This window comes from Vulpes lagopus, chromosome 6 (assembly GCF_018345385.1).
Source record: "Vulpes lagopus strain Blue_001 chromosome 6, ASM1834538v1, whole genome shotgun sequence".
NCBI classification, from domain to species: domain Eukaryota; kingdom Metazoa; phylum Chordata; class Mammalia; order Carnivora; family Canidae; genus Vulpes; species Vulpes lagopus.
Window position 1 is genome coordinate 49540395 of NC_054829.1, and position 13204 is coordinate 49553598.

At 34.9% G+C, this 13204-nt stretch overlaps 1 protein-coding gene across 1 annotated transcript in view; it reads left to right on the forward strand.

The window, feature by feature from the left end:
• The window catches only part of MDGA2 (MAM domain containing glycosylphosphatidylinositol anchor 2), a 778807-nt gene that overhangs the window by 525111 nt on the left and 240492 nt on the right, over positions 1-13204 (forward strand). The window contains 1 exon segment of the mRNA XM_041760034.1: positions 10465-10734. Within this exon segment, the coding sequence (XP_041615968.1) occupies positions 10465-10734 (270 nt within the window).

Consider the following 13204-nt stretch of genomic DNA (forward strand, 5'->3'; position numbering starts at 1 on the left):
TGTAAAAAAAAATCTGAAAAATTCTAGGGTTTCCAGGAAAGATTTTTTTTTTTAATATTGTATTTATTGATTCATGAGAGATACAGAGAGAGAGGCAAAGAGAGAGAAGTAGGCTCCATGCAGGGAGCTCGACATGGGACTCGATCCTGGGTCTCCAGGATCACGCCCTGGGCCGGAGGCAGGCTCCAAACGGCTGAGCCCCCCGGGTATCTCCCCAGGAAAGATCTTAATTTAATATTAAGGCATTCTTACCTACTCTAATTAGATGCCTAATTCAGCATTTCCAAATGCTCACATGCCCATTGGAGGCTAGAGCAGAAGTCTCAACTGCTAGGTTGGAAACAGATACTTGCTAAGGGCTGAGGAACTCATGACACTACTAATCTGGGTTGTAACCCAATTCAGGCAATCAAGATATGATATCCTATTTTGTAAAACCACTTCTAAAATCCAACCTAAATAACTGTTATAATACTCAAATGTGTTAAGTACAGATATATGTATGATTTGCTTATTTTATTTTTTATTGTCCTTTGGTCTACTACTGTATTCAGCAAAATATGACCACTTTTGTCTTTCACAAAATAGTGTTTCATAGCAAACTTTAGAAGCATTGGCAGAAATATTTCTCTCTCTCTCTCTGCATCTTATTACTAACATCTAAACATATGGATGTATTACTTCTTTTCTTGCTTTTTAAAATTATACCTTCCTATTCAAGCATTTTGGGGAGAATTGTTGAAATATATGGAGGCTTGGTTTATCTTTGTGACCACACTTACTCTGCCATGTAATAATGCACTTATTTCTCTTTCTCTTTTCATACTGGCAGATTGTCAACCCTCACTGTCTTTCTTCATTTTTCTGTCTCATGAAGCATTTCTGTGTTTAAGTTCCTCCCCCTATCCTCTTAAAATCTGAGAATTTAAATTAGCTGATTCCATAATAGTAATGTATAAGTTAAGAGTAAACACACCCTGAGCAATGGCCTAAGAGCCTTTTCCAAAGACTCTTAGGATTCAGGCTTTTTAATTGTGACTTAGGTGGCTCACAAGTCCTTTTTGCCTTATTTTCTGAATGGTAGACATTTCTAGAAGTCCAACTAGCAAACCACATTTGTTTTTGCCCTGCCCATGTTTTTATAATGTAATAATGGATGATACTAATATTACCTTTTCTTTTTGTTAAAGAGGCAGCACTAAGTCTTCCTCTGGCATAAATATCATCAAGAATTCAGTTAGAACTTAGAAATTATCAACTTCCTTTACTTCACTCTTGAGTTTATGAACAATGATTTATGTTCCTCTCAAGTCAGACTGCCTAAATTAGAATCCTACCTCCGCCATTCACTACCTATATGACCTTGGGCAAGTTATCTAAATTATTTCACAGATTGGTAATAATTAGAATGGATAATAATAGTACCTATCTCCTACTAAAAGTTATAATTGTCTCCATCTAATCTTTGCTGTATCTTGGATCTAATTTAGTTGTTTGAATAAAGTGAGTAAGATGTGTCATAAGATTAAGAGACTGCATGTCCAGATTTTTTCATAATCAAGATTTTTTAATCAATCTAGGCAGTCTATTATGAATTATTTTTTAGAATTCCCAGGATGTTTAGAGAGGCAAACAGAGGCCTAGTAGGGTTAAATCTATTGAGCATTGTTCTTTAAGATTAGCTATGAGCCAATCTTAGTCAAAAAAACTAAAAAATAAAGTTATAGAATCATAGAATGATTCAAAATAGAGCACTATAATACAGTGTCTCTCAAGCTGGGTAATAAAAAGAAAAAAATTTATCAGATCAGTAAGAGAAATAAGAGAGTGCTTTTTTTCATGGATCCCTCTGTGTTATATTCCTGGTTTTAGAAATACCAGCTGCCCTCATTTCAGCAGCTGTGGTAGCCAGAACAGAATTATTGTTTTGTTTGCTTTGCTGCTCTGGTGAGGCTTCAGCATTATAGCTGCAAGATCCACACCAGATGGTCTTAGAGGTGATGTCTTTATCTGTTCTGCTGCTACACTATATCACTCTTACAGAAAAGCCTTAAGTCCTGATTTTTTAAGCCCATATTGAATTATCTACAGACTATCTTCTTATGACAAAGGCCATTCTCCCTTTATTTTAGTTTTAGGGATATAATTTAGCTTAATCACATAGTTTATTAATAGTAATATACATGTCATAACTGAGCAAAGACTTGAGTATAAAAACGTATGGATAATATACTATATTCATTTCATATAAGTAGCATACTTAATTTTGATTGAGAAATTCCTTGTCATCACCTTGTTAGTAATGTAAAGCATGGTTAAATTTAGATAGATTGAACAATGAAAGAACTGGCAAGTCTTTAGAAGTATTATTTTTCAATGAATGACTCATGAAATCCTGAATCATAATGTCACATTCTTTCATATTATTATCTTTTTGGGTTAAGTTTATAATGAATAGTTAGGGCTTCAGTGAAATTTCTGTTCTCTAATCTTTATTTTTATTGTTTTTTTATTTGAGTACAATTGACACACAATGTTACATTAGTTTCAGGTGTACAACATAACGATTTGACAAATTTATACATTACCACAAATCTAGCTACCATCTGTTATCATACATCACTATTATAATATCACTGACTACATTCCTTGTTCTGTGACTTTCATTCTTGTGACTTATTCATTCCATAACTGGAAGCACATAACTTCCACTTCCCTTCACCTATATTGCCCATTCTTCCACCTACTTCCCCTCTGGCAACTGTCATTTTGTTCTGTATATTTTGGGTTTGATTCTGCTTTTTGTTTGCTTATTTGCTTATTTGTTTTGTTTTGTTTTTAGATTCCATATATGAATGAAACCATATGGTTTTCAGTCAGACTTATTGTACTTAGCATAATACACTCTAGGTGCACCTGTGTTGTCTCAAATGGTACGATCTCATCCTTTTTATAACTGTGTAATATTCCATTAATATCACATCTTCCTTATCTATTTGTCTAATGATGTACACTTAGGTTGCTTCCATATTTTGACTATTATAATTGGTGGTACAATTAACATAGGGGTGCCTACATATTTTCAGATTAGTGTTTTCACTTCCTTTGGGCAAATAGCCAATAGTGGAATTTGGGGGTCATATGGTGTTTCTATTTTTAGTTTTTTGAGGGACATCCATACTGTTTTCCATAGGAGCTCTGACAATTTGTAATACCACCAACAGCAATGTGAGAGTTCCTTTTCCTTCAGATCCTCGAAAATACTTGTGATTTCTTGTCTTTTTTTTATTTTATCTCTCCTGACAGGTGTGACACAATATTTTATTGTGGTTTTGATTTGCATTTACCTGGCAATTAGTGATGTTGAGCATCTTGTTCTCTAATCTCTAAATTTTTTAAATTATTTTTTTTAATTTAAATTCAATTTGTCAACATATAGTGTAATACCCAGTGCTCATCCCATCAAGTGCCCTCCTTAGTCCCCATCACTCAGCTCCCCCATCCCCCCATCCACCTCCTCTTCTGCAACCCTTTGTTTCCCAGAGTTTGGAGTCTCTAATGGTTTGTTTCCCTCTCAGTTTTCCCACTCAGTTTCTCTCCTTTCCCTTATGATTGCTTTCATTATTTCTTATATTCCACATATAAGTGAAACGATATGATGATTGTCCTTCTCTATTTCACTCAGCATAATACCCTCCATTTCCATCCATGTCAAAGCAAAAGGAGGTGATTTGTTCTTTCTGATAGCCCAGTAATATTTCATTGTGTATATAGCCCACATCTTTTTTATTCATTCATCTGTCGAAAGACATCATGGCTCCTTCCACAGTTTGACTATTGTGGACATTGCTGTTATAAACATTGGGGTGCAGGTGTCCCAGGATTTCACTACATCAGTATCTTTGGGGAAAATACCCAGTAGTGCAATTGCTGGATCATAGGGTAGCTCTATTTTTAATTTCTTGAGGAACCTCCACACTGGTTTCCAGAGTGGCTGTACCAGTTTGCATTCCCACTAACCATGCAAGAAGGTTCCCCTTTCTCTACATTCTCTAATCTTTAAATTGAAAATTCTTTTATTTAATGAAATATTATTGAGCAATTAATCTTTGTGAAATTGTTTTCTGGGTGTTGTTGGTACAAACACAAAAAACATCACCCTTTTCATCCTGATATCCTATTCCTAAATATCTCACAGTGAAAGAGTTGGGGTAAATTCTCTAATTGTTGGAGTGGAGCTTCAGGGGTGGTTGTTATAAACAGCTAAGGTCATATAAAGGAGGAAGTAACTCTATTGGCTTAGACAAAAAAAAAACAGAGGAATGCAGTGAGGAATTGATATTGATATTTGACCATGATAAAGTACTTGACCACTGGTTTACCAGGTGGATTAGCACTGGAAGAGAATTCCAGGAAGCTGATATAGTAAATTCATGCTCTACTGATCTTGTGAAGAGGACATCTTTTCACACTAGCACTATTATTAACCATCTGCTATCTTCTATATGAACAGGAAAATTCCATGGACAACAAATTCCTTAGTTGGAAATGTTTTTTAGCTTGGATTTCTCTTCATGAGTGATAACCTTCTAGGATTTGGCTGTAGGAGATGAATGCTTCAATTCTTAAAAATTTGAATGAGACCAAATTTTGCCAACATTTCACATTTTGGCAAGAATAGTTAGGGATTGTTGACCAAAGGGTGGAGATATGTGTGGTTCTTAAAGTTGTTTTTCATCACGATTCCCAAGGTTTATGAAGACATTTTAGGCCATTAAGTATTAGAATACTAACTATTGACATAACTTATTGACTGAAATAAAGCTTTTGACTTTATTGTCTTTTGCTTACCTTAGAACACAAGTTCCATTTCTAATTTTTCCATTATCTTGTTCAGTGATTAGATTCAAATGTAAATAACACTTGTTCTATTTTGTAAAGTTTCACTTTATTGAAGAATACCTTTTGGAAAATTTCCTTCCTCATTTTGCTCATGTGGCATAAGTATATCTTGAACAGGGATCATAAATGCACATAACTTCAGAGAACAGGCAGGTGATGTAAATATATGAAGTTACCTAAGACAATAGGAGTCATGGGGAAGGGGCTGGTTCTCTTCCTATTAGGATGTGAGCTTCTGAGTGCAGGGATTCTTTGCCTGTTTTTTCCACCAATAAATCTCAAGTGCCTGTTGCAGGGACTAAATACATATTAGGTGGTCAGTAAATACTTATTGAATGGACAAATGTGTTGAAATTTGTTATACTAGGGAAAATAAGCAACACACCTAAAAACATTCCTTCCTAACAACAGCAGCAACAACAACAACAAAAGATGTTGTGCCAACCTGTTTTGTAACCCTGTTATTATGAGCTAAGTCTCTTCTAGGAGACTTTTCTGTAAATTTCCATGAAGGAATATACTTGCTGTGCCTTCTCAATGATTTCCAGATATATTCACTCTGTGAATATTAACATAATGAGAAATGCATGTTGGTTTCAATATCTGTAGCAAAGCCTCTCTCTTGAATTAGAGACTATTTATTATGTTCTGAATATTGCCACATCCTAGAGCATTGTTTTAAACAGAATTCCTCAAAATGATATCATTCCTGGACTTCATGAGAACAAATCAATATGTCAACAATGATAATATTTGAATGGTAACCCAATTAAATGGATAGATTATTTTCAGTCTTCAAATCAACTTCTAAAATATTCTTTTATTTTTACTATGTGAAATGTTCATCCTGTATTTCAATGAAATGTGTGTTGACAATGGATCCCAATGAAAAGACAGTGATTCCTGCATTTCAGTGAAGTGAGTAGTTCTTCTAAGAGAAACTTTTTTCTGTTCCTTGAATCTGTAAGCACAGCTTAAGCTGTATCTCACCACATAGAAAGAAACTGGACTTGGTTTGTCTGTCATCCGTATTTTTTTTTTTTTAGTTTAAATAATGTAGGATCATAGCACAGAAACAGGAAGTTAATCATATGCATTTTTAATCCCCTTCCTTCAATTCATACTGTATATATTCTTTTTGTGCCTATACCCTAATGGATAAAAATGCCTCCAGTCACCACTCATTCATTTCTTAGTCTTTCTTTCTTCCTTCCTTTCTTCATTCTTTCCTGCCTTCTTTTCACATTACCTTCATATAACCAGCTGTTGATTGCTGATACATGGAAGAATAGTCTAGCAGACAGTGTGTAAGCCCTGACTTCTCATCTTAGCAAGTTGTGGAGGTTACTACTACTTCTTTTGACAGGCTCCACATTCAGTATTCTTCTGTCTAAGGACTTTCTCTAGACTCAGCAATGTGTTCAGCCAATAATGAGGTTGGAAAGCTCAGAACCACAGAATAATCCTCATTAAGTAATGAGGTATGGGAGTTGGTAGACAAACACCCCACCCAGCCTTCTTGCTCTTCACCAGGAGAGCTCTGAGGTGTGTTCTACGGAGTCTGTCAGAGAGATCCAAGTGGCAAGAGGTCAGGCTTCTCACAGTGATGACCTGCTCATTAGTGCTTCTTTACTGGCTTTTTTCCCCATCCCTAGTCCCCATTCTTACTTCCTTCAATATGATTCCTGGCCCCTTGCACTCAGATTAACTATGTGTATCAGAAACTATTTTGGGAAAGATTCAAACTAGGAAAACTACCATCCTAGCTGAGGTCTCTCTGCTTCTTCCATTCCTTTGTAGGGCTAAAGACTAGTTCCCTTGAGTCACAGAGACTTTCCCATGAGATTCCTACATCCTCATCTGTCTAGCCAGTCACACTTAGGGACCTGAAACCAGGAAGGGACACATAGCTATTCTCTGCTCTGAATATCCAACTACTTGGGATTTAGTGTGAGAGTGAACAGGCCAGTCCTCTCCGTGTGGAACCCATGGAAGTGTCTGTTGCTCAGCCCAAGAAAACTCTTCTTTTTGTTTGCCAGGACAGGGGGAGCTGAAGGGAACATGGGAAGAATTCCCTTTCTCAGAGATATCTCCTAAAATATATTTTCCTTATTGCTGTTATTGAAGTTCTATTAAACATTTAGGATTTTGGAAAATAGAGACAGAAGACTGACCTTTCCTCTCTCTTACTTCCTTTCCCTTTCCCTCTCTCTTTCTCTTTCTCTCTCTTTTTGTTGTCCTACTTCATGATATTTCTCCCAGGACCAATAATTTATCTATCTATCGATTGATTGACCAGTCATATTCCTACTACAGAGTACATCAGTCATGCTACAATGTTGGCATACTAATGTTAAAGAGGAGAGAGTCGAATCTCTGGAACAACTGCTATGGTGACCCATGCTTTCCATAATTAAGGAATGGCAAGATTGTCTTTCTGAAAATCTGATTGGCACCACAGTTATTTATAAGCCCTGCATACATACAGAATGTTTATAGCTAGTGGTATGTGTATCTATGTATGTGCTATGTTAAAAGCTAACTTAGTTGGAATTGCTTTTATAATTTGAGGCACATTTTGGTAATAAATATAAAGCATGTTTCCAATAACCTATGAAATTTCACTTTATTTGGAAGATTTCCTTTATTTTATGTATTTCTCGGGATCCCTGGGTGGCGCAGCGGTTTAGTGCCTGCCTTTGGCCCAGGGCGCGATCCTGGAGACCCGGGATCGAATCCCACGTCGGGCTCCCGGTGCATGGAGCCTGCTTCTCCCTCTGCCTATGTCTCTGACTCTCTCTCTCTCTGTCTCTCTGTGTGACTATCATAAATAAATAAATAAATATTAAAAAAAAAATCCTTTATTTTATGTATTTCTTTTTTTTTCTACTTTTTGCTTTGATTTGATGAAGATCCCAAATAAAAATTATACTGTCCTTTCAGTGTTTCTTTTGTCCTTTTTTCAACCTTCATGTTTAATTCCTTTATCACTTAACAATGAACTTAAAATAGTAATCTCTCTCTCACATGTTGCTGTGAAGAATGTATGGATGTCTAGACCTTGCAGTATGTTTTAGGACACTGCACTTTTCTCATAGTAAGAAGGAAACTGATGACATCTGGGGTCTTACATGTTTATGCTGATAAAGTGAGGGAGTAATCCGGCCAACACATGCTCTAGGCATTTACTGAATACTCAGCTACCTACATGGTTTAATGGAATGAGATATATCTTTCCTATATACCTATTTAGGCGCTAAAGAGGATGCTTATAACGCAAACTCAGGATGGCTGGATGGTTTAAGAACACTGAAAAAAATAGAATTCATTTGCAAGGTAGATGATGAAATGGATATAATAGAGCTTTGAAAAGGCCTATGAGAATGTTGAATTTAGAAAAATGAGAACAAGTGAGGGAGGAGAAGAGGGTGAGAGAGAATCTCAAGCAGTCTCCATGTCCAATGCAGAGCCCATGTAGGGCTCATCTCATGGCCTTGAGATCATAAGCTGAACCAAAATCGAGTCAAGCACTTAACTAAGCCATCCGGGTGCCTCTGGGGTATTTTTTAATGTCAGGGATAATATTAGAAAAATGAATGCCATCTTCAACAAAACTAAGTTGGACAATATTCTTTTTTCAATTCAGATTTGGAAAAGAGGGTTTTTAAAAATAAGATTGTGAATATGGTTCTGTGTAATGCATTACAAGTAGAACAATAGTCTTGTTATATATGTATTATTTTTTTAACTTTGGGACTGGGGGAGCTTTTTTCTTTAAATATTATCTGTCTAATAGAAAAACAGCTCATCTTTTACAATTCTTTTTCAGAGGCAAGTAGTTTTTGAGTTAATGTCACCATTGTATGTTTCCATAGTCTAAACATATGCTATTAATGGCTCCTAAGCCTTGGGACATTTAATTTTACTAAAATATGGTATAAAACAAATGAGCTTTGTTAATATGATATAAAAGTTGGAATCTCCAGAATTATATTTTAACTAATTACCTTTGTAAGATTATACTATTTACCTCAAATTGGGCTATAGGGATTTCTTTTACTTTTTCATGGCAATATATCAATAATTAATTGATATAATATTTAAATAGTAATATCAAAATATTTAAATAGTAATATCTCTTGTCAGCTTAACAACCTTAAGTAACTCTTGAGAGAATTTTCTTTCTACTTAACGATTGCTATGTACATTTTCTAATTTTAGCCATGAATCTTTATAATTTAACGTCAACACCTCACAAGGGCTATTAAGACACTTTGAAAACTTCCATATTACTTAAAATGATGTTAGAAAAATCAACATGCAAAAATGATGTTTAAAAATGTCATCCAGGCAAACTGCCTATCCCAAACTGTGCCAATTCCATAATAATATGGAATTGTTTTCTTTCTCTCCTCTGTTTGTTTTGTTTTAATAAGGAAAACAAATATTAGGCCACACAAGAGTTTACCTTTTATTCTGAGAAAAACACTCCCCAAGTCTTAAACTGAAGTTAATAGCTTAAAAAAATCACATAGTACAATTGAACAGTTTACGTGTAATATGGATTGATTTCAACACAGTTTTGACTTTGGCATAAAATATCTCTGAATATGTGAGATCAAACACTAGCATACTACACCCCCCCACCCCATTTTTATTTAGAGATGCATTGTTGTTGGCCAGCACTGCAGTGTAAGCAGAAAAGAAGTGCTGTATGTGAACGTGTATATTTTTGTGCTGTTTCTACTTTGAGTGTTTAATGAAAAGTCTAACACAGCATTTTTTTAATGGATATTTTATCTTTTTATTTTTTTAACCTGAAAGACTGCAAATGACTTATTTTCAATGGGGAGATTATTATAAACTAAACATTCTAGTGGTAGGAGGCATAGTTTGGTGACTATGTTTGAGCTCTCATTTCTTTGTTTTAAAGCACTGCTTATGAAACTGTCTAGACCTTTTGTGAATGGAGAGGTTAGAGATGAAATATGGGGACTGCATTAGAATTAGATGATTTCATTATTCCTTTCAAGATCAAAAACCAGGCCCACTGCTTGGTAAAAGACTGGAATGATCTGTGCCTTTATCTCTTGCTCTATTGTGTTCAGGTGCAAAAATGTATCATTTCACCTCAGAATGATCCAAAAATTAAATAATTGACAATCTTCACCATGAAAATACAAGGACTAAACAGCTGCAATACTTATACCTGGAAGGACAAAAACAAATGGTGATTGTCAGCATTAAAAGGGAAAGGGATTTTTGTTTAAAAACTTTAATCCTTTTTATCATTCTAATTTTGGAACAGTAATCTCAGAATACACAAATTTTAATTCCTCTCTCTGTGTGTAAGGTATTTAGTACACTTCTTCAGGTTTATGCCATGTAATTAAAATATGTAACCATTATGTCTGGTTTAAATTTGATTAATACAATGTGATTTTGGCAAAGGAAAAGAATATGTCCTTTAATTGTTTGAATAAATATAAAGCATGCTGTTGAATTCCAGTTGTAACAGATCTAAACAGTGCATTTTTTTGTTTGTTGGTTTATGTCTTTTAGCATCTCCGTCAATTAAACTCTTGGTGGATGACCCTATAGTTGTAAATCCTGGAGAGGCCATAACATTAGTGTGTGTTACAACAGGAGGAGAGCCTGCACCCACTCTCACTTGGGTCAGGTCCTTTGGGACTCTGCCTGAAAAGACTGTTTTGAATGGAGGAACGTTGACCATACCTGCCATCACCTCAGAAGATGCTGGTACTTACAGCTGCATTGCCAATAACAATGTAGGAAACCCTGCAAAAAAGTCCACCAACATCATTGTGAGAGGTAAGTTGGCCTAGAGAATGTTACCAAAAAAATTTCTGGATAAACCAGGTTATTGCAAAGCAAATAATGTTTGATATAAAAACATTTCCTCAAATATTGCATGCATGTGTAACAAACATAGAAAATTCTTTATAATTGATGAATGATATCTAATTATAAATGGAAACTAAAATTTCTGAATCTTAATAACCATACTTTATATTTGCATTGGATAGTTTTCATAACACATTCTTAATGATACTATGAAACTATTCTATTGAATACTTTTTATATGTTCTTAGTAAAAGAAATCATTAAAATGCAAATGTGGCATAGAGCATTAAACATTATTATACAGATTGTGTATTAGTTCAGGAATTTAGCAAATGTATCAATTTAATGTTTAATAAACATTTATTGAGTCTCTATTACAAGCAGAGCTCTAAATTGTGGGATTATATAGAGATCTATAAAACATTACTTGTACTCAAGGATTATACTGCAAAATAAAATGTCTCAATTAACAGCCCTATAATACAGTGTTCAGGAGGTAAGCAAAAACTATAGACATGAAACTATAGACATGAAAAAAATTACAGTAACTTCTGGCTGAAGTTATTAGGGAATATCTAGTATCATTTTCATAAGGTTCTATAGGCTGGGTAGATTTTTACCTGACTGAGATTAGGGAAAGACATGGAAAAGTCAGAGATCATGAAAGACAAAGTATATCTGAGGTATTGGCATAAAATATGGGTCACTAAATCAATAGTGGCACTGAAGTACTAGTGTGGATGCTGCCCGCTGGTGGGCTGGTACTACGTGGAAGAAATGTTATCCCTCCAGTTTGGAGGATGTAAAGTTATGGTGCAAGGAGGTTGTATTTCTTTATGTCTCACTTCACCTGGCTGGTCCTGGGTTGGGAGTGGGGGATGGACACCAATGGCTCTAAATTAAAATAGATATCCATTCTGCCCAAGAGGACACTTCTCATAGGCAAATAAATGGAAGTTTTTTTGTGATGAAGGATTATAATGGAAACAAAACATAATGAATGTATTGAGATTATCATTTGTGATTTTGTGAACACGAATTATGCTGGTTTTGTTGCCTGTTCTTATCCAAACTCTTAGAAATATGCTACTTAACCAAAAATATGCTCTAATCAAAAAATTGCAAGGTGTTAGATATAAATCAAGACACTTGGAAAAATGCTCTCTATCTGCTGCAAAACTGTAGGCCATACAATATTTAGTAGTTGCAAGATATACCATTATTTTATGTATCACTACAAAGTAAAACATAATGCCAATTAAACTACCATAGTGTTTTCTTATGAGATAGAATCTTAGAAAGAAGTCTTTCAGATCTGTTTATGCGTAGGTTTTCTTTTAAGCCATATATCACCCATTAGTAGATATAAAAAGGAAAATAAAGAAAAATAAATTGCTTATTTTTCAAACTCCACACTTAGAACCAATCCAACTGCTTTAATCTCAGTCTTAGATGACTATGATTTTCTACGCAACATCTTTTTTTCTCATTAAGAACATTTACAATTCAGAATTACAGAGAAATACCGTCTCTGATTTTCTCCCAAGGTAGACAGACCACCACTGCTGTGCCCTGTTGAGAGCAACCGTAAAAGGATATTGAATGTGAGGTACATTCTGATATTATGTGAGTGTAATAAGGATTTTGAAACCAATGAAATGTGATCTCTATCTCAGTTGTTTAATTTTAAAATTTTCTACTGGACAACTACTTATATTCTAATGAATTAGCAAATTTGTAAGGGATACATGAAGGTAACTACAAAGAGCAGTGTTCCTACCCTCAAATCCCTACCTTCAAAGGGTTTTACAATTCTGTAAGGAAGATAAGAACACGAAGGAATAATATATGGTAATAAATGAAAAGACATGGTCCCTGAATGGACGTATATTAACTTTTCTAACTTAGATATCAGTATTGGTAAAATGCAACTGCTGTAAGCCTTGTCTCAGTGACTAATCAGATTCTGTTCCTGAGCCACCACAATTTTCAAGAAAAAAAAAAAAGAAACAAAAAACAAAACTGTACAAATCACCATGTTGATTATTTCTGATTTTTATCTGTTCACCTTTAAACACATACTTTCCCAAATAGCCATGAAATAGTGCTACCAAATCTTGCAACAAAAAATGTGAGATTGATTAAAGCATTGCAAGACTATTTTTAAGACTCATGGCTGCAATGGAGGACCTTTCATCCCATTATTTTATCAAAGATAGGAACTCACTAGAGAAAAATAATGCCATTAGAACAGAGGATCATCTGCAACTACATTGAATTCCTACAAAATTGGCAGAATCTCTAGCATAAAATGTCTGTGTTGCTCAGGCACCCTCCAGAAGGGACTGACCATCCACAGTCCATACATACTCAGGAAGTGATCTGCTCTTCCCTGTTCCATCTAGCAGGTTTCATCCAAGTTCTTACAAAGGACAGT